General features: G+C 40.9%; 1 protein-coding gene across 2 annotated transcripts in view; it reads left to right on the top strand.

The window, feature by feature from the left end:
• The window catches only part of ABCA9 (ATP binding cassette subfamily A member 9), a 62,057-nt gene that overhangs the window by 18,355 nt on the left and 21,344 nt on the right, over positions 1-22,358 (top strand). For both annotated transcript variants that reach the window (XM_080923428.1, XM_080923427.1), the window contains 15 exons: positions 740-908; positions 2,274-2,332; positions 2,549-2,659; positions 4,485-4,660; positions 4,960-5,079; positions 5,275-5,413; positions 5,851-5,941; positions 7,911-8,050; positions 10,343-10,462; positions 11,670-11,865; positions 13,575-13,741; positions 14,322-14,455; positions 16,638-16,775; positions 19,965-20,072; positions 20,967-21,140. In XM_080923428.1, the coding sequence (XP_080779554.1) occupies positions 740-908; positions 2,274-2,332; positions 2,549-2,659; positions 4,485-4,660; positions 4,960-5,079; positions 5,275-5,413; positions 5,851-5,941; positions 7,911-8,050; positions 10,343-10,462; positions 11,670-11,865; positions 13,575-13,741; positions 14,322-14,455; positions 16,638-16,775; positions 19,965-20,072; positions 20,967-21,140 (2,042 nt within the window). The remainder of the gene's footprint in view (positions 1-739; positions 909-2,273; positions 2,333-2,548; positions 2,660-4,484; positions 4,661-4,959; positions 5,080-5,274; positions 5,414-5,850; positions 5,942-7,910; positions 8,051-10,342; positions 10,463-11,669; positions 11,866-13,574; positions 13,742-14,321; positions 14,456-16,637; positions 16,776-19,964; positions 20,073-20,966; positions 21,141-22,358) is intronic.

Below are 22,358 nucleotides of genomic sequence, written 5' to 3'. Positions count from 1 at the left end.
CTTTTAATCCTTTGACCCTCAGCATACACCTCCTCTTTCCTTTTATATTAGTTCTCTTTACCCTTCTACTTACATGGATGTTAAGCTGGGTTTTGAGATAGCAGGCTTCTATGGGCTTACTCCCTCCCTTTGGTTGGCCCCACCTCACTGCATCCTTCCTATATTCCCAATGACCTTCACCACCGAATTCCTTCTACCTTGGTGTTCCATTCCACCACTGACACTGAGCCTCTAATGTACGTAATGTCTCTTCCCTTAATATTTCCCCAAGCCCCACCCCTTTCTCATTTCTTGGCTTTGTGTCTTTGCTCCTAGTTAAACACAGGAAACAAAAGATTTGGAGCTAGGTTCTGCATGAGAAAGAACACAGGGCATTTATCTTTCTGAGTTTTAGTTACCTTGGTGAGTATAATTTTCCCAGTTCTGTTTACCTGCAAATTAGTTTTTCTTATAGCTGAGTGATATTTTTAACTCTATATGTACCACATTTATTCATTTTGGACTTACTAGAATGTTTAACTTCCTCTCAAAACAAGTAGCTCTCTCTAACCTTGAAGACCCCCTCTTTGAGTTTACAATGCCGATTTTCTTTTTCATATTGGAAACACCTCATTGTGCGGTGTTACCCAAGGTGATGATGTGGGCTTGGGTTGAGAGTCACAGATTTGGCATGCTGTGCTAAATGGCCTGCCCTCCTTGAAGCAGCGACTGACTTGACACTTACCTCCTGCCCTCGTAGGTAAGTACGGACATCAACGTTCTCCATTGTTTTTCCTGAAGTCATCTTACTGGTTTCAACACAGAGGAGCTAATCACGTGGTTCTTGAGAGTGAAATAGATTCTGACCCTTCACTGAGTGACTCGTTGGAACCAGTGTCTCCAGAATTCCAAGGGAAAGAAGCTATCAGGTAACCAATAATTCAGGTGGAAGTGCACACAACAGAGGTCAGGCCCAGATCAGACACGTGTAGGTACCACAGAGACCATACCCCAGATCAGACACCTACAGGCCAGACACTGGTGTACAAATATTTCCTTCTGAGTCCCCCAGCGCCCACGTCCTCCCAGCCTACTGTTCTTACGAAGCGATACTCTCATTCTAGATAGCATGGTCTTCCTTGAGTTTCCTCTTCCTATTTGCTCCGATGTTCTCTTGATGATAGGTCGGGGGTGGGGAGCACCACGCCCCTACTCACATGCTCTTTCTGTAGAATCCACTTTGTCTCTTTTCGTTTCCCTTCTTGGCCGATAAGATGAAAACACAAACATAAGGGATGTAGAAAGGGGGCTAGAGACATCCCAGGAAGATGGGAAGAGATGATGATGAGACCAAAAGGCACTAAATCCGTTTATCATGAGACCGCAAGGCACTAATGCTTGACATCAATTTCCCCAAAGCCATGCCTGCACTATGGCCAATGCTTTGACTCCCAAACAGCTACACATCCCAAAGATCCTTATCTTTGCTCAAATTTTGTCTATAGCTCACCTGATGCTTTGTTTTGATATTAAAGGAAACGAATGCAGGCAGACTCCAAAGCTCTATAGCGTAATAGACCTTCAGCTCATCAAAAGTCTTCTGTGTATTTTTTTTTTTTTACTTTAAGGCAGAATGTTACTTTATAAGTCAGTCTGGCCAGGAACTCAAGATGCATCCCAGGCTGACCCCAGACTTCTACACTTCCTGCCTGAGTTCAGAGTGCTGGGATCACAGGCATGTGCCACTATGTGTCACTTCTGTGGACTTTTAAACCCATCTCATCTTTTCATTCTCTTTCCCTCTTCTTTGGAAACTTCCAAGTATCCTGCATTCTGCAATTCTTGTTTTCTTAGGAACCAACCCTACATGATAATTACTGTTGCCATCCTTGCTTTATTACTGATGATGTGGAGTCTGTGAGTTGCATATTTGTACAGGAGCTCTGTGCAAATGACACAGTTGGGACCTCACTCACATTGTCTTGGCTCCAAAGCTTAATGGTTCTGATGTGGTTTCCTTTACCCACAGCATGAGATCTTCCACCACGGATTTCATTTCCAGCTTTCCTCTCCGGTCATCTGTAACGTCTGCCATACGGCTGCATGTGTCCACATGCTGGCTACTCCTTCCACTTATGTTCTGCTGGGATACAATGGGCAGAGATGCTGCCCCTCATGGAATGCCCAGGACGCTTCTCACAGTGCCTGTGCAAAACGGACAGACCTCTATGTTTTATCAGATCTCCCCCAGTTGCAGCAATTACCTTGAAACCTTTCTTTCTTTTTTTTTGCAGGATCAAAAATCTTAAAAAAGAATATACAGGGAAGCATGGGAAAGTAGAAGCCTTAAGAGGTAATAAATAAGACTATATTTATCCTAAGTATGTGGTTCAGAGACTGTTGTAAAACTTCAGTAGGAATGTAGATGAGGTATTACAGGCAAAATTTCAAGTTTCTTTTGTTTTTGAAGATTAGTGTTCACACACATCTACACTGCAAGAAACTAAACTGTGGAGATTATAAAATGACTACGCGAGTACTGAATGTAATATCTCTGAAATCATGGCAGGTCTGGGATTTGATATATACGAAGGTCAGATCACTGCCCTTCTTGGTCATAGTGGAGCTGGGAAAACCACCCTGATAAATACACTCAGTGGACTGTCACCACCTACTACAGGTAAGAGGACACTTTTTCAAAGACAAGCTCAAGGGTAAATGAATAATCTGTGCTTTCCCCTAGCTAATTTGGCGCATCATGTCATTAAGACAAAAAGCCCTGGAGTTTCCCCTAAGCATTATACCATGTATGCAGGTTTTGAATTATATCATCTGTTTCCCCAATAGTAGGTACTATTTTTATGTATTTATATGATAGTTGCAACACTGTTAGAAGTTTAAGTTACTTTTTTATAATTGAATACATTTGTGAAAATATGCTTGATGCATTTATAATTATTCAGTTATAAATCAATGTTTCTGCTAGATTAGAAGTTGTTCTGAACATTGAATCTCTTGGTCTCTCTGTCTCTATCTCTGTGTCTTTGTGTCTGTCTGTCTCTGTATCTCTGTGTCTCTGTGTCTGTTTTTCTGTTTGTCTCTATCTCTGTGTCTGTCTGTCTCTGTGTATAGAATATAGACACCTGTTAGTGAGCCTGCCTATTTCTCTCTCTCTCTCTCTCTCTCTCTCTCTCTCTCTCTCTGTCTGTCTCTCTCTCTTTCTCTCTCTCTTTCTGTAGTATATAGACACCTGTTGATAAGCCTGCTTGTCTGTCTCTCTTTCTGTCTCTGTCTTTCTCTCTCTGTTTCTCTCTGTCTCCCTCTCTGACTGTCTCTCTGTCTCTGTCTGTCTCTGACTGTCTCTCTGTCTCTCTCTGTCTCTCTCTCTGTCTCTCTCTCTGTATCTCTCTCTGTCTCTCTCTTTCTCTCTCTCTCTGTGTAGAATATAGACACCTGTTGGTGAGCCTGCCTGTCTGTCTCTCTTTCTGTCTCTGTCTTTCTCTCTCTGTTTCTCTCTGTCTCCCTCTCTGACTGTCTCTCTGTCTATCTGTCTGTCTCTCTGTCTCTGTTTCTGTCTGTCTCTGTCTCTCTGTCTCTCTTTCTGTCTCTGTCTCTCTCTGTCTCTTTCTCTCTCTGTGTGTAGAATATAGACACCTGTTGGTGGGCCTGCCTTGGGTGATTTCAACACCTTCCTCAATCACTTCTCCACATTTTTGTTTTAAACTATTTTTTAATCTTAAAATTCTACTTATTTTGGAAAGGTTCACATATGTGCACAGCGTACCTAGGGCACATCTATCCCACACTTCTGCCCTCCAGCTCCTCCCAGTCCAACCCCAACTTATCCCCCTTCTAACTTTATGCTTCATGTCTTTTTAAAAGATACAAGAACCCATACATCCAAGTAGTCCTGCCCACCTGCACATTTGTGTGCCTTTATCCTCTGGGGCAAAGGCACCCTCCTAATAGCCATGCCCTTCACATGCAAAGCAACTGCCTTTCTCAGAAGCCATTAGCTTCTCACCATGAGGTGGGGCATTGGGAACACCTTTCTCAACTACACTGGAAGTTTCAAGTCTTGTCATGTTGCTTTCGCCTTATTCTTTGAGTTGAGGATTTGCACTTAACCTGAAACTCATTTTTTAAATTATATTATGTATTCACTTTACACCCCAATATCAGCACCCCCTCTCCTCCCAGTACCCCCTAATGCAAGTTGTTCCCCAAATCCACCTTCCTTATCTCTTTTAAGAAGGGGAAGCCTCCCTCTGGGTGTCACCCCCCCCACTACACGCCCCCTCACATTCAGTGGCTGTGGGACTAGGTGCATTCTACCCCACTGAGGCCAGGCAAGCTGCCCCCTAACTGCTGCATAACAATAACTGCTCCTGAACTGTGCAACCAAACGCTTCACCTACTGTGTGCTGCGAACCTGCGTGAGTGACTCCTGGGATGTTCGGCTCTTGCACCTTTTCTGACGGTAATTCTTTACTTCCTCCGGACAGGTTCCATCACCATTTATAATCAGACAGTTTCCAAGGCGGATGGCTCCGAGGCTGCCATTAAGATCACCGGAGTTTGCCCACAATCCAACGTACAATTTGGTTTTCTCACCGTGAGAGAGAATCTCAGGCTCTTCGCCAAGATAAAGGGAATTCTGCCCCATGAAGTGGAGCAGGAGGTAGGCAAGCAAGTCCACTGTTCCATAACAGTGAGAGTGGAAATGGCAAAAGATTTAAATGTGCTTGTTGTCTGGATAATTCCATCGTCTAATGTTAGGCCCAGAGGCTGTTTATAAGGATAGAAAACAGTTTTAAAGGTAAAAAGTCATGGTGGATCAAGCCCGGAATCACAGCCCTTGGGAGGCAGAGTCAGGAATGTTGCTAAAGTTCTAGCCAGCCTGGGCTGCAAAGAGAGACTTGGTCTCAACAAAAGTACAAATATCTTGGGGTTTACGCTAAATGTTCCTCGTTTCATTAGGTACAACAAGTTTTACGGGACTTAGACATGGAAAATATTCAAGACGTCCTTGCTCAGAATTTAAGTGGCGGACAAAAAAGGAAGCTGACTTTTGGGATTGCCATTTTAGGAGACCCCCAGGTAAGGGGATAAAAATCTCTCATAAAGAGCTGACTGCAGACTCATAAACTATCCTATTGGATAAATTTGCAAATGATACATTAAAAAAAACTTTAAAGTACAAACACCAACACTTTTACAACTATAGTATTTTTTTTTAGAATCATCTCACCCCAGAGGAATGAATGGCCTTGTAACATTTTCTCTACTGTTCAGGTTTTGCTCCTGGATGAGCCAACCGCTGGGTTGGATCCACTTTCGAGGCATCGCATATGGAACCTACTGAAAGAGAGAAGGCTAGACAGAGTAATTGTCGTCAGTACTCAGTTCATGGATGAGGCTGATATCCTGGCTGGTAACTATCGTTTTCTTCTGGGTTTCACAGTGACAAAGTAGGACTAAACATGGGTTGCAAGTAGGCCCCTTAGACAGCCACAACCAACACAGGAGAGTGTCCAATATCTGTGATCCCCATATCAGACTTTGTCCTGTGGAAGCATTCCAATCCCACCACAGAGGGGTGAAGGTTGTAGAACATACAATATCAATCTCCAACACCGTTTAGAGAGGTCAGTGACCTTGAAAGACACTGTGTAGATACCTAGTGTCTGTAAGTATGTAGAGAACAAGCAAGCCCAATCCATCATTTCTGCTATCAAAGTGCCAAGAAGGTCTCAGAGTTAGTATGGGGCATTCTTCTACAACATCCTCTGTTCATGGGTTTTGATTTCCACCCCTCTGAATACTGAAGAAATCACTAATATGATTTCTCTTTTGGTTCTTCCCAACTAGACAGGAAGGTGTTTCTATCCAACGGGAGACTGAGGTGTGCAGGCTCTTCCCTGTTCCTGAAGAAGAAGTGGGGCATTGGCTATCATCTAAGGTACCAGGGCTGGAGATAGACGGCAGACACTCTGATGACAGGTGCTTTCAGTGTCAGATCAAGGTTGATCTACAGCTGCACAGTTGGCTCCACTGGACATGTTAGAACTAAGTGACACATGCTGTTAGCAAGGTACACGGGGTCATAGACACCAAAAATCCAGTCACATAGGCACAAAGAAAATGTTTTCATAATGTCTTGCTTCTGAGAATAATTTCTACTGATTTTGACCGTCTCTCTCATCCTATTTCAGAGTGGATTTCTGTTTATTCAGATGATTCCAAGACTCTCTGTTCTCCCTGACTTCATCTTTTTGCCACCTTCCTCTTAGGTCTCTTACATTTCAGAATAATGGTGATTGCTGTAAATCTTAACAAAACAAAACAAAATTAAAAAACCATATCATCCTGGAGATTTAAGCTCTTCAAATCAGATGCAGAGAGTATCAAATCTACAGTGCCAGCATTATTCACTGTTACAAGTGGATTAAATAATTTCCCTCCAATTAATAGATACTACTGACTGGTCTCTAGGCGAGCCTCTGTGTGGATCTTTGTAGTTGCCTTAGTTTCTGTCTATGGAGGAGACCCATTTCCTCTGCCTTCATCACACTTAACCATGTACAAATCTTACCCATGCATATGTGTACGTCTCTGTGTGGGCATGTACCTATGTGTATGGGGTTCACACAGGCCAGAACAGGGCATCAGATACCCAGAGCTAGAGTCATAGGTGGTTGTGAGTGGCCATATGAGGGTGATCAGGACCCAACCCACATTTTCCATAAGAGGAGCAACTGCTCATAACCACGGAGCCATCTCCCCATCCCTCTTATCTATTCTGGGGGCTGTTTCTGAACGTTTTATCCTTAATGCATATCATCTGGGCTGGAATCTAAAATGCACTAACTCAAATTGGGCTTAATTAAGTGATTTGGTCTTCAGTGATGTCATTTGTAGAACAGCAGCTCTAGCACTTACATTTGTGGTTAATGGTAATGAAATGAGTACTTGACAGGGTAGAGTACTTAACTGAATCGACACAGCTTCCTCCTCCCCCACTTTTCCTCAAATCCTCTTGCTTTGTATTATCATTATTCGACAAGCTATTGTAGGGAAGGGGCTAAAATTTCTTCTGTATCATGTCTTGGATAGTGCTAAGCACAGCACGTTTAAGGCACAGGATTATCAAACTAACTTTAGGTTTACACAACCAGTAAAGTGTGGTGATATGCACCACTTTATCACCTTCATACATTTTAGTGCATATGACTACCAACGGTGTTTCCAAAGATTCCCCGTGTCATAAAGAAGTACATACACTATTATCAAAGAGTTCACTTTTCAGGAAATGACAGTTACTTATTGTGTATTGAGAGTTTACGTCATGGAAGAGCCAGCAACTGTCTCACCAATATGGTTGACTCCATTTCTTTAAGGTTGATTTGAGAATTGCATATGACTTTTATCTCGTAGATAAGAATTCTGAGTCTCAGCAATGGCAACCAGCTCCCCATGGGCTCTGGGGCCTTCACAATATGATGTCAATCCTGGGCTCCTAATGACCACACAGATAGATGATCTCCATCTTGCTTTTTACCAAGTTCAAGCATTTGCAGAGCTCATGAGTTACTGGGAAAAAAGGAATTCATAATTGGGATATCTTAGTAGATGGAGACAAAATTAGGAGTTCCCACTTACTTCCCCTGAGTCAGGATTTGGCTCTCCATTTCTTTCCTTCAAATGATCAGTTCTGGAATTATCTTAAACAAGTCTAACCTCTCTTCTTCCTGGTCCCTCTGTTATGTTGCACAGATTAGTTTTGGACTAGGTTAGTATCATTGCCTCTAGTTCCTCTCTGTAAATTAAGCATTGTTTTGTCTCATAAATATTCATGGAGTAGCAAACGTATTCTACAGAAGAGAATTGTTAGGCAAAAATAACTTTATCTCACTCTTTCTAAATGTCAGTTTGCATTTGAATGAATCATGTGATCCAGAGAGTATAACATCATTGGTCAAAAAGCACATCCCTGACGCGAGATTGACAGCACAGAGCCAAGAACGGCTCGTCTATACCTTGCCTCTGGAAAGGACAAACAAATTCCCAGGTAATCCTGAGCAAGCTACATGGCTCTCTGGGCTTCAGTATTCTCACTTGTATGTAGAAAATGGCCGTTGGAACCTTTATGGGTTTGTTCTGATGGTTAAATTATCACGCAAGGCATTCAAACTTGCTGTTAAAATGTTAGACAGCAATAATGCATAGAGGAACCATGTCTGACATGGGGTTACCATGGAGTTTCACCAGCACTAAGATACCAATAAGTAGAATGTGTGGCCAGAGGACAAAAGGAACAGATGCTGTCTTTTCAAATCATGATTCACCTTCAAGTCAAAATACCAGCAATGACCTCGTCCTGTCTTCGTAAGGATCATTTGGTCATAATAACAGACACAATCAGAGTACCTCATGTGTTTGAGAGGAGTTGGCAGGGAGAGCCAGGAGTAAACATGATTGAAATGCATGTAGACATGTATGGAATCCTCAAATGTTGAGTAAAATTTTATACACTTGAAAGGGGAAAAAACAAACTCGTCTTGGAAGCAGGGACATGGTCTTTGTCTTAGATGCACACAGCACATCTGAAATGTAGGTCATTCTGAAGACAGAAATCGTCAGAAAGACCAAACTCCAGAGGCTTGCACTCCCCCAGAAACAACTCACAGACTGTATGAAGTCCAAGAAATAAAGAAAACAAAAATATACATATATTCACAAAACAAGAAGACTGTGACTATTTCCATGTTGCGTTTTGTTTTGCATGTACTTTACGCTTATTGCAACTAGTAGGTTTTCAATGCATACTGTCAAGCCCTTGAAAAAAATCAAGTACTGACTAAAAAACATATTCACATGGTTTTATGTAAAATTTATTTTAATGTCTGAAAAAACAGTACTGACAAAAATGTATAATTTTAAGCAAAAAAAAAAAAAAAAAAAAAACTGAATAGTATTCCAATACTATATATATATATCACACTTTCTTTATTTATCCTTTGTTTTAGGGGCATCTAGGTTATTTCTGATTGCTCACTATTATGAATAAAGATGTTATGAAGATAAAAAAAAAAGAAAGACCAAATGGCACAGTTTGCTCCACCATTTCTTACAATGCGTTGCAAAGGGTGGAACCAGTGAGACAAAGGCTGGAAAGTGATGGAAGAAGCTGGGAGCACTTATGTGTTTTCCTTTAGCTCATAGCTAAGATGGTGTCAGTTCCCAACATCATCTACACACTTTCAAAAATGTCTGCTAACTGTTTACAGAGCTGAACGATATTTCAGTGTTTCTGCAGAATTCTCATAGCTGACTTAGAAGGAAAATGAGGAAGGAAAGAGAAAAAAGAGGAGGGTTGGAAGAGAACATTTAAGTGGATGGGATGTCTTCAAGGGAAATCACAAAGACGAATCACATATTTGGTCCACTCTACCTTTTGCCTCATTTCCACTTGCCACACGGGGTTCATGGAAATTACACATGCACATGTGCACACATGCACACGCACATACACACACCCCAGTGGTTTTGCATTTGTTATTATAATTTTTTTTAAAAAAACTAATCTTGAACTAAAATAACAAGTGTTTATTCTCTGGATCCTATTCTTTAATCAGAGTTTAGAATTAAACATCCCTATAAGAGAATATAAAGTGGAAAGGGGTTGGAGAGAAGACTCGGTTGTTAAGAGTGCTTGTACTCTTCCAGGGGATGCAAGTTCATGTTATAGCATCCATATCAAGGAGCCCCAGCAATTTTCTGGCCTCAGTGGTGAAACACACACACACACACACACACACACACACACACACACACACACACCATAAAACTTTGAAATTAAAAATGATTTAATATATTTTAATGTGTCTGAAGGTTTTGCCTTTGTGTATACCTGTGTAGAATGTGTGTACCTGATGCCCCTGGAAGCCAGAAGAGAGTGTGAAATTCCCCAGACCTGGTGTTAAAGGAGTTTGTGGGATGTCATGTGGGTTCTAGGAACAGAACCTGGGGCCTCTGCAAAAGCAACAAGTGCTTTTAACCACTAATCATCTCTTCAAGCTCTGGAATTAAAAACTGATAAACATATCCATCTTTTTTTTTTAAACTGAGGAATTTTATGAGTATAGAAACATAAATGTTCAGGTTATTCATTGATGATGAAAAAGCCATGGAACTAATATAGTCTACAGATAGGTTTTATGAATAAGTGAGCACTGATATCAATCAGTTTATGATAGAAGTACGTGTAGTTGATATCAATATTTTCTCATCTTGACAGATATCATTAACTACCTCATTATAAATGATAGTGTAATCTACTTGTTTTTGTTTCTACTTTTAGACCTTTACCGGGATCTTGATAGATGTTCTAACCAAGGCATCGAGGATTATGGTGTTTCTATGACGACCCTGAATGAGGTGTTCCTGAAGCTAGAGGGGAAGTCAGTGACTGATGAATCAGGTAAGGGCAGGTACTTTGAGTGAGATGATGATATGCCTGCTGTTGTTACCACCAGATTTGGGAATGTGTAGAGAAGAAATATAGTCTTAATGAGCATAGCAATGTATCACACAAGGTCCCCATGGAGTAGACAATAAATTTATTATCTGTCATATTATCTGAATATAAAGGGCTGTGAGGAAGATAAAGCTAGAAATTATGCTGAAAATTCATTTTCTTGGACTGTTTGCTTGCATACATTATTACAGTGCTCTTGGGATTCAGTTGCTGTTGTCCTAAGTCTGTTGTCAGTCTGTCAGTCTTTGGAAAGCTCTGACTTAATGACTGTTTCTGAGGCATTTCTTTGCTTGCCTGTGTTCATCTTATTGCATTGACTATCCGCCTTTTGACTTTTGGTTTGTTGCCTTTGACTTTTAAAGTATCAGTTAAGTGTATTATCTAATCTGTTTTCTCCCCTTTTCATTTCTGAAATTACATATTTGGTACATATGCTTTTAAAATCAACTTATCACCACATTCATTTTTCAGACAGTCTCCTTAAGTAGTTCTGGCTGCTTGGAGCTTGCTATATAGATCATGTAGATTAGAACTCACAGAGATCTCCTTGGCTCTGCCTACCAAGATCAAAGATTACAGACAGGTACTACCAGACTCAGCCATATACTTAATTTTTGGTATTATTCTAGGCAAAAACTGTACTATCCAGTCCTTAACTTGTATACACCTTACAGCTTTCTAATAAACCAATCTTCCCTAGGTTTCTATTAGAAAGAAGCAGAGGTTTATCTAGCTTTTAAGATGTGGCTATATCAAACTCACCATGTCTCCCATCCTTACATTCTTGAAGGGTAGGAGGCACTTCTGTATATGTTAGGTTTGTTACTTTGGTCAGGAACACCAAAGTGGATTATCTCTTGCAATGAGAATATTTGTGCATAGGTTTCTTTTCACAAATTTCTGAGACTATGCTATAGAAAGCTGCATATGTCTTTTTTAAAAAAATTACAATATTTCTCTATTATTATCTCAGATTGTTTTTCATCACTTTTTCTTCCTTTTCCTCAGTAGTTGCTTTAAGATAACCATGACTTAGACTTCTCACAACACTAACGCTGGAACTGTCTCTTAAGTAAATGGTTGTGGGGGAAAAAATCTAAGCAAAGCACAATAAACTTGTATTTTATAAGCAACCAATTTTACATTTCAGATGTTGGAATTTGTGGTCGCTTACAAAGCAACGGGGCAAACGACACGGAAAGCCTCGCTGAGCTGGAGCGAGTGTTGTCTCTCGATTCATCAGGAAGCTCAGTAAGGGGCATGGCACTGTGGAGGCAGCAGCTCTGCGCAGTTGCGAAGGTTCGCTTCCTCAAGCTCAAGAATGAACGAAAAAGTCTCATGAGCATGTGAGTACGGAGTGTCTGAAAGGTCGAGAGCACAAGGGTAAAAGTAGGCAACACATCCCAGCACTAGCAGACCGTCCTCTAAGCATTCCTATTTAATGAACCTTTCCTCGTGCATATGTGATCAAAATATGTAAGGTTAGGGCTTATCTTATTTGCGCCCAGAAATTGTCCTTACCAAAGACCTCATTCTCTTGTTTTCCCAAAACACCAAAACCTCTTAGCCCTTTTCAGTGGTATCGAGTGCCCGAAACAGAGGCTTTTCCACCCGCAACCTACTTCCCCAAATAATGATTCCGAGGCTTAAAAATATATTAACAAAATGCCTAGGCCATGAGCTTGTTCCCCAACTAGTTTATAACGTAATCCATTCATTCTATTCTATGAAGGCCACACGGCTGGTTCCAGCTTCTGTTTCAAGGTCAGCCTCATAATTCTGGGAGAAACTCCAAGGTCTGACTCTATCCCAGAGTTCCTCTCTTCCTATTGGAACGCCCACTTTCTATTTCCTGCCTCAGCTCATTGGCCAATCAGCTGTTTATTGACAGGCGATGCTTCCATACAGTACACAAGAAGTTCTCTCTGCAAGCCTGTTGTAGGGAACCCCTATACCTCCAGCTTCCACCTCATGGATAAGAGCAACTCTATACTCAGGTTTATTTACGCAAATATTTGCAAGCACTCCTCTACAAAATTCTATTGTTTAGTGTTTGCGCGTATATTAAAGTAAACCACATTATATGTAATACATAATACATAATGTTTTATATATATATATATATATATTTGCATTGTCTTTTACTGTAATGAAATAGCCAAGATGATGTACTTACGAAGAGAAAATCTGTTCTGCTTCAGTCAAGTAGGTTCCTATCCAAGACCAGGGTGCCCCAGGTGTTTGGTTTCATAGTTCCATTTAAGGACATTCCCCAGTAACCTGTGTTTCATACTCTTATCTTCCGGCTCTTACATACTTCCTGCTCCCTCTTCTGCATTGTTCACTGAGTATTAGAGGCAGTGCTCCCAATGACTTGTTTGGGGCTGGGCCAACATCAACTGTTTACTTTCTGCATCTTAGGCATTTGTCATTATTAACTGTAATTAGTAATTAGGGTCTGATTAAGGCTAAGAGCTTCTTTTTGTCTCTAGGTATAAACTATTATTTGGAGGGAAGTTTTCTACTATGCCAGTTTGGTTAACTACCAGGAATAAGCTTGCCGCATGGTCTTTCTATCTCCCCAGACCTGATTTGTTAGACAAATTGACAATGACACACATTTATCCCCATTCCTTGCTTTGTCTTACAGTAATTTCAGAGGATAGGATCTTACATAAGATTTTAATATGCCTGTAGTTCCAACACTCAGGATGCAGAGGCAGGAGGATCAGAGGTTCTAGGGCATCCTTGGTTACATAGCAAATTCAAGTTCCCCCTGGACTACGTAATACCCCATTTAAAACAGAAGTCAAAGAGAGTCATAATCAGCAACTTGGAGGGACTGAAGGAAATGTTGAAAGCAGGAGTAGTGGCTTGTGAAAGACCAAAGCTATGCCATTTCATTTCAGAAGGAAGAAGAGGAAGCAATATGATTTGAACGTTTCCTATGCCCACATTTTACCGCCATTCACTGTCTATTGAAACCTAGAGCCCCACAAAAGTTACCATAGGCTATTGATTATTACTATTTTAATATTTGTTTTCTTCCACTTAGGTTGTTGCTTTTTGGCATTAGCTTTGTCCCCCAACTTTTGGAACATCTAGTCTACAAGGTGAGCCACAAAAGTTACTCATGGGGACTGTCTCCAAGCATGTATTTCCTTTCACCAGGGCAGCTACCACAGGATCCTCTGACCCACTTACTGGTCATCAACAAGACAGGTAATCTGTAACATTCAAACAGGGGGGAGGGTTCCTGGAAAACATAAGATGCAAGGAAAATAATTATTTCTGTGTATTTTAAAAAAACATTTATGAGGCCAGACTTAGTAAAAAGCACAAATTTGGGGTTTGTTTTAGAAACCTACTATTGTTTTATAATCCCCTATATTTCTGGGCTCTGAGAACAAAACACTCTTGATTCATAAAAAGATCTAAACTATAGCATCAAAGATCACAGTGTTAGTTGGTTAATTGTTTGTTTCTTTGTTTGTTTGTGGTATCAGGTCTTATGCATCCCAGAAAGTGTTTGACTACCGACTTACACTCCTAGACATTATACAATACTATAATATTACATAATATACTATAAATATTAATAACAATTTTGTCTGTATGTAAAGAATCTTTATTATGTACACAATCAACATAATGAATTTTTGTACCCAACTCTAATTCTGCCCTTTAAGGATATCTGTAGGCAGTAATGACATGTTCTAGGCTATGCCATTGAGTTTTGTTGTTGTTCCTTTCTGTACTAATTGACTTATTGTTGCTTTCTCTGATTTTGCCCTTATGGTAGGTTCAAGCATTGATAACTTTGTACATTCACTAAGACAGCAGGGCATAGCCTTAGACATGGATGCCCTCGGGACCAGGAATGGCACGGAAGAGGCACTGTACAATGGCGCTATCACAGTGCTGGGTGACGAAAAGGTATGATAGACCCTGATGGTTGTGCTTCACCAAAGGCAGATTATGGAAGTTTGGTTTGAATAACTCAAATTAATAGACATGAAAGGCTGATTTGATTAAAAAAAAAAAAAAAACAAAGATGTGTTTCCCATTTCTGTAGGATAAGCCGAGTCATAATTATTTGCTTGCTTTCTCCAAAATAATTATCAAGAGATTTAAAAGTCATTTGAAAATTTTATCAATTAGATTCCAATTCATTAATTGGTTTAAATTATACTCTCAGGGGAGCTGAGAATGGCCGTTGTTCAGATTTGGCCTTGAGTCTTCAGTCGGCGGCGGCATCTGCACAACGATCCTTCATTTGTATCATTTGACTAGAGTTTTTTTTTTTTTTTTTTTTTTTTTTTTATGGCACATTTTAATGAATTCTTCGAGAATTTCATAGATTGAATTTTGATCATACCCCCTGTATTAGTCAGGGTTCTTTCAAGTAGCAGAGCTTGTGGACCGTCTCTATATATTAAGGGGAATTATTGGTATGATTTACATGGACCGTCTCTATATATTAAGGGGAATTATTGGTATGATTTACATGGACCGTCTCTATATATTAGGGGGAATTATTGGTATGATTTATAGTCTGCAGTCCAACTAACCCAACAATGGGCAGCTGCGGATGGGAAGTCCGAGAAGCCAGTAGTTGCTCATTCACATGAGGCTGGGTGTTTCAGCTGGTCTTCTGTAGAAGCTGGAATCTTGAAGAAGTCAGTCCCAACAGGCATGCTGGCCAGTGAGTGCAAGCAGGCAAAGATGAGCTCTTGTCCATTTGTCTTCGCTTAGGCCTCCAGCAGATTAAAGGTGTGCACCACCATGTCTGGACATTGCTCTGTCCCATTGAACTCTGAGATCTCCATGCCTCTGTCTCCCGAGATTAAAGGTGTATTAAAGGTGTATACCACCTTGCCTTGGCCTAAGCTTTTCATGGCCAGTATGCCTCAAGATCTGGATCAAAAGTCAGGGTCTTTCACATCTGGGTCACAGATGTACCCTCCGTTTCTGGATTGTAGTTTATTCCACATGTAGTCAAGCTGACAACTTGGAATAGCCATAACACTCCCCTAACTCCTCCAGCTCCCTACCCATACAACTTCAAGTTCTATGTATGTTTGTACATGTACACATACACATATGTGTGTGCATGTATGTGTATCTCTCAATTATCTATCATGTCCAGTTTGAATTGCTCAAATACTCTTGCGTGTGGGGTCTGCTTTAGAGTGTAGGTGACCCACCAGACGTCACACACTTATAGAAAACTGACATTTGCTGTCCCAGCAACTATCAAACGCCAATAGCTCTTCACCTAGGAATGTTGTGTGTACCTCTCCTACTCCAAGATGAGACTTCTGGCTTGAGCTTGCATCTCTCTTGTGCCTCTGTCACTGCTATTGTGAGTTCATGTGTGCAATCTACCTGTTGTGTTCAGAAAGCACCTTTTCTTGTAGTCGTCCTTTACCTCTGGCTCTTACACGCTTTCTCCCCCTGTTCCTTGATGATTATTCAGAAGCTTGGGAAGGGTATCTGATAAAGATGTTTCCTTTAGGGACAAGATCCCCACAATCTCATATTCTCTGCATACCGACCATCTAAGGTTCTCTGCTAATTCACACCTTCTTCGAGAAGCTTCTTTAATAAGGGGTGGAACGATGCTCTAAGTTATGGGTAGAGCAACAAGTTATTAGGAGTCAGTGTAATGCCATGTTCCTCTTGCAGGATAATGATAATTTTTTCCCTTCTGGGGCCTGTCACCCATGTAGCCACAGGTTCTGCTTCCTGATAACTGTGGCAGGTCAGTGTGTCATCTCATGACGTGGGTCCTAGATCCAAGCAGAGTGGTTGGCAGTCCCATAACTGTCAGGCTACCATTGCTACCAAATGTCACTTGATTTATTTGATATTGTGAGATTCCAGGCACAGACAGTCATGCAGTTGATATTTGAAAGTAGTGGTGTAGAAATCCATATGGAAGTGCTGAGTTCCTCTAATTACATAGGGAATCAGATCACACAGGCAATGGTGGCACTACTCCTCTGCTCTCGTTTTCTCACATCACCGGCGATGTGAATGATCTCCTATAACATAATCTGCCCTTAAGTTTTACAGTGGCTTCCTGAGGATAAAGAAATATCTTGTTACATTTCAGGACCTCAGGTTCTCCATAGCGTGTAATGCCAAAAGACTAAACTGCTTCCCAGTCCTCATGGATGTTGTTAGCAATGGGCTGCTTGGACTCTTTAACTCTTCAGAACACATCGAGACCGACAGAAGCACAGTCTTGGAGGTAAGTAAACGAAGACCTTGGATGTTCTCAAGAAAGTCCTCAGAATGCATGGGGCAGCATCTCATCCATGTGTATGAACTTACTGACCTCATGTCTTACATATAAATAACATATATCACCGCACTGCCTGGCTGAGGTTATAATACAGTCTAAAAGCAATGGGACCGCTGCAAGTACAATTAGAAGAACCCCGATGTGGAACCCTCTGTGCCCTTAATAGTGGGGCATAATTGAATAGCGGAAGTTTTCAATGTCTGACCATGCTTTCTTCTTTAAAAAAAATCAGCTCCATGCACCATTTCACAAAATGATTACATTTTACCATGAAGATTTCTGCCAAGGTAGATGCAGCTGCGCACTTGCCTAAGGCAGTCAAGGCAGCATAAAGACAAGAAATGGTGAATACGTAGGCAATTTGCTCAGAAAAGACATCATATCATTACTGTTATTAGTACTGTTCTGCTCAGGGATGTTTTGAAAGAAGATTTCAGCACAGAATTTCCACCTTTGACAAGATTAGGGTGATTGTAAGTGGAACTGTGGGAATAGTTCTCATTTTAAAGGTAGCAAGTATATAAAGTTTCAAACACAATGATGGAGAATTTAATAACGTCACACATTTATAGGCCAATACAATGATTACAAGTGCACAGGCTTAAGGCTGTTTTGAATGAAATATAAGATCATATCATTTTATCTATAAATATTTTACTGTGTATATCTGTTAAAGGAAAGAATCATTGTGGTAGATGAGAGGGCTCAGTTGGCAAAGGGGCTTGTGGCTAAGCCACTGTTTTGAGTTTTAATCCCCTATGACACACTTGGTAGAAGGAGAGAACGGACTCTTAAAAGTTATTCCCTGTACACACACACACACACACACATACACACACACACACACATGTGTGCGCACACACACATACACACATGCATGCACACACACACATATACAACACACTATTTTTTAAATAATCTTTTTAGAACTACAATATTCTTATCTCACATAAAAACAGATCTCCAGTGACATCACATACCACATTTCTCTGACTGTCTTATTTAAAATTTGTTGCCCATGTACACATGTACACTTACATTCTTTGACAGTGTCTTGATCAGGGAAAGGGTCCAACGTTAGGTCTTCTGTTTTACCTCATTGTGTTGAATTTCTAAGAAAATGATACCATGAGAATACTTGCTTGTTTTGTTTTTTTTTTTTTTTTTTTAAATCACCTTGTTATTAAGAACGTGCCTGCTCTTGGCACAACTTTTTCTCCTATTGGGATGCTGTGTCCAATTTTTAAAAAAATGATGGTTTTAACAGCCTGTGGTGTAAGAGACATGGGCAGGAGACGGGGACTGTGGTTTGCTCTTTTTTTTTTTAACAACTTTATTTTACAAAACAAAGATAAATGTACAGATTTTAAGCATTGTTTGCATAAAATTATACAATACATTTTTGTCAGTACTTTTTTTCAGATTTTAAAATAATTTTTACATAAAACTGTATGAATATATTTTTTAGTCAGTACTTGATGTTTTTAAAGGTTTGATAGTATGCATTGAAAACTTAATAGTTACAATGAGCATAAAGTACATGTAAAACAAAATGTAACATGGAAATAGTCAAAGTTTTCTTGTTGTATAGAGATTTTTTTGTTTTGTTTTGTTTTGTTTTCTTTATTTCTTGGACTTCATACAGTCTGTGAGTTGTTTCTGGGGGAGTGCAAGCCTCTGGGGTTAGCATCCCATTATCAGTGACTACATATTATGTCTGTTCTTTTGTGACTGGGTTATCTCACTCAGGATGATATTCTCTAGATGCAGTCATTTTCTTAAGAATTTGGTCAAGTCATTGTTTCTGGTGGCTGAGTAGTATTCCATTGTGTAAATGTACCACAATTTTTGTATCCATTCATCTTCTGAAGGACATCTGGGTTCTTTCCAGCTTCTGGCTATTATAGATAGAGCTGCTATGAACATTGTGGTGCATATATCTTTGTTGTGTACTAAGGTGTCTCTGGGGTATATGCCCAGAAGTGGAATAGCTTGGTTTGCTCTTTTATTTCTTTTACAAAAGTCGGTCATCTTGGATCACAAAACGGAGAGTGGCCAGCTCTAAACACCTCCTTCCCTTCCCCTTCTGAGATGGCACCTCAATTTTATAAAAAGGTGTCTTGTTGGACATAGCCATTTAATTCCAGGAAGTAGATTCAGGAGACTTACCAGTTTGCTATTAGTCCAGGCTAGTTTGTGAAGCTTTGTCTCCTTCTCTCTCTCCCCCCCATATATGTGTGTGTGTGTGTGTGTGTGTGTGTGTGTGTGTGTGTATCCTTAACTACAAACAAATTACTAGCTACTAGCTCAGGTGACCTTGAATTCACATGTAGATACGTTTAGAGTCGAGTTAGAAATGATATTAGTTTAGTAAAGTGGTGTTCATAGGCTCTCCTTCAAGAACCATGACTTCACTAGCCCAGGGGAGTTGTCTAGGTTTTCAGTACTAGGAATAAGTCTCTTTCTGTTGAACAGGCCTTAAGTCCAATTAGACAGCCATTGATTACTAACAATACATGACTGGCACTACTACACCCTTAAAAATATAGTGCCATGCTGGCCGTTGTTTCAATAGATAATCGGAGCTGGGTAGAAAGGACTCGGCCTCCGTTACCCGTTCTGCCTTTGGAAGCTCAAATGTTACCTCTGCTCCCATGAAAGCTGGTCTCCAGGACAGACTTACTCTTTTACTTTCATGTACTTATTACTTTATATGTGCCTAGCCCCTGAAAAAATTTAAATTTGATACTTTCAAATCATCCAGAAGCAGAAGAATGACTCTTTATAAAGTTCAACTGAACTGCTTTGGCACAAGCTTATGACAATAGAAAAAAATATCTTCTTCATTGGTGTTCGAAGAATGTGTATTATAGCTTAAATCACGTGTGTGTGTGTGTGTGTGTGTGTGTGTGTGTGTGTGTAAAGAGAGGTAGCTAAATCTATGCATAGAGATAAATGCTAGTGATGTATGAAATGCTTTAATCTTAGAGCAAGAGACTGGAGCTGCGAGCTACAAACAGGACCTTGGGAAGGGCCACAGGCGATAGCGCAGCTCATTGGGTTGATGTGGTGAGGTTGATATAAGGGAGCGAGAGGCCTGGTTTCTATCTGTTCACCATGTCTGTGTGATTTTAGGAGCATATGCTTTATGAGTACGGATTCATGAGCAACGCATTTTTCTGGATACCAGTGGCTGCCAGCCTCACTCCTTACATCGCTATGGGCAGCATCTGGGATCACAAAGTAAGACATATTGACGTCTTCAGACATCTTTCACGCCCAGGAAAACTCCCTTTGGATCTCGTGAACATAGATTTGCATGCAGGTAGCGAACCTAACGTGGGTGTCTGCTGCAGCGTACCGCTGAGCGTTTCAGTAATAGGCTGTCAAAAGAGGGATGAAACGCATTTTTCTTAGACAGGATAATGCTGCCAACCACTAGTAAATGACAGCTTCTAATCATTCTTTGAGACCAGTTGTCTTCGCCTCCACCCCATTCTTGGTACAATGGGCTCCTTGGTACTCGTAGCTCAAGGCAAAGACAGTTTCATCCCAAACCTTTTCCCTGGTGAATAATGGTTCAGCCTCTGCTCCCACGCTCTCTAAGACACATTTTAAGCACAAGAATGTTTGCCTGCCTGCATTTATCTATCATGTGTATACAGTGCCCATGAAGGTCCGGGGAGGGTGTCCGATTCCCTGGAACAAGAGTTGCCGTCCCTGCTCCGAACAACCAAATGCAAGCCTGACAGCTGCCAATCGCGGTATCATGCCCAGAAGCTTATGCTTAGTAAATAAAAAAAAATTAAATATACAAAGTGTTTACTCAGGATCTATCATTAACATCCACATTCTTGACAATTACTTAGCAGTGCCTAAGTCTGAGATGGAAACCCTCGGGGAGAGGCGAGTCAACTTCGGTCTCATTTTGCAATATTATCTCTCCCTCTTGGGTTGGGTTGGGGCAAGGGGTGATATCACTTTGCCAAACAAGAGTAATAATTATTGAAGGGATATAGTAAAAGTAGGTGCCGTTACTACGTAAGTGGTTGGTTTCCCAGGTCTCAACTTTTGAGGATTTTATGATTTTTCTGTTTTTTTTTTTTTTGTTTGATGATTTATTATTATTATTATCAGAAAAAAGTTCTTTCCCAGCTGTGGACTTCAGGCCTCTACCCATCCGCTTACTGGTGTGGACAGGCTCTGGTGGACATCCCCATTTACTTCCTGATCCTCCTTCTCATGCAAATAATGGACGGGGCTTTCAGTTCGGAGGAGGTTACGGCTGTGATTGAGAGTCTGTTGATCCAGGTGAGTGGCAAAGACAGACATTCTTACATTTTGGGATGAAGACATTCTTACATTTTGGGATGATATTTGATCAGACCAGCTTTTCCTTGTTAGGTCACAGAGCCCCTTAGGTTCTATCTAGGTCCCATCGATAAAAGAATTAAAAAAAAATCTCTCAGAAAGGAACTTGAAAATGATTTGTTGGGGTTCAAAAAAGAAAGCCCCACGCAAGCTGGAAGTATTAATATCTGCCAAGAGAAGGGAGGGAGACGAGGAGGTGGGGGATGAGTAGGGAGGGAGGAAGGGAGGGTGGGAGGGAGACAGAGACAGAGAGAGAGGGAGAGGGAGAGACAGAGAGAGAGAGACACAGAGACTTTATCAGAATACCTGTGAAAGACAGACCTTGAAGGCAAAGTGAGCACTTTGCAGAGAGTGAGGTAGGCGAGTCCTTGCCCTTTCTATTTCTCATTGACAGATGCAAAAACTGTCCCTTTTCCAGGGTGGCAGGGATTTGGGCACAAAATCAGTTTGAAAACTGCTCCCTACGCTTGCAGATGAACAGGGCGGGAACCGCCGCACACCATGATTTGACATAGCCTTGCAGTCACCTGACAGTTTCTCTTGGGGGCTGAGGCCTCAGGATGTGGAAGATAGCAAGAAGACAGTAAGAAGCTGTGTTAGCTTTGGACTAAGAATGGCTGACAGAGAGCATCTTACAGTACCAGTCTACAGTTTAGTGACGCTGCTGTCGGGCCAGCAATGTTCTATTGTTTTTCTTTCATCTTATTTTTAAATTACTTCTTTGGGTGCTTCATGCATGTTTTGAATGTATTTAACACCCAACTCTTCCCCAGTTCACCCACTCAGCCTTAGTTAATCTCAAACATACAAGAAACAGACCCATGACTGAGAAATTAAAGCAAGCCTTATTTTTAAAAATGTTTTAAATTATTAATTGATTACTTTATTAATTTACATCCCAAATGTACTCCCCCTTCCAATACCCCCCCAAAGAGTTCTTCCCCATGCCCTGTACCTCTGAGAGAGTACCCCCCTTGGCATTCAGTCTCTACAGGATTAGGCAAATCCTCTCCCACTGAGGCCAGACAAGGCAGTCTTCTGCTACATGTTTGTGGGAGGGGTGGGGCACAGACCAGCCAGTATATGCTCTTTGGTTGGTGGCTTCACTACTGTGAGCTCCCAGTTGGCCAAGTTGGTTGACACTGTTGGTCTTCCGGT

This window comes from Micromys minutus (genome assembly GCF_963924665.1).
Source record: "Micromys minutus genome assembly, chromosome: 10".
Lineage (NCBI taxonomy): Eukaryota > Metazoa > Chordata > Mammalia > Rodentia > Muridae > Micromys > Micromys minutus.
This window is presented reverse-complemented; position numbering and strand designations above follow the sequence as displayed.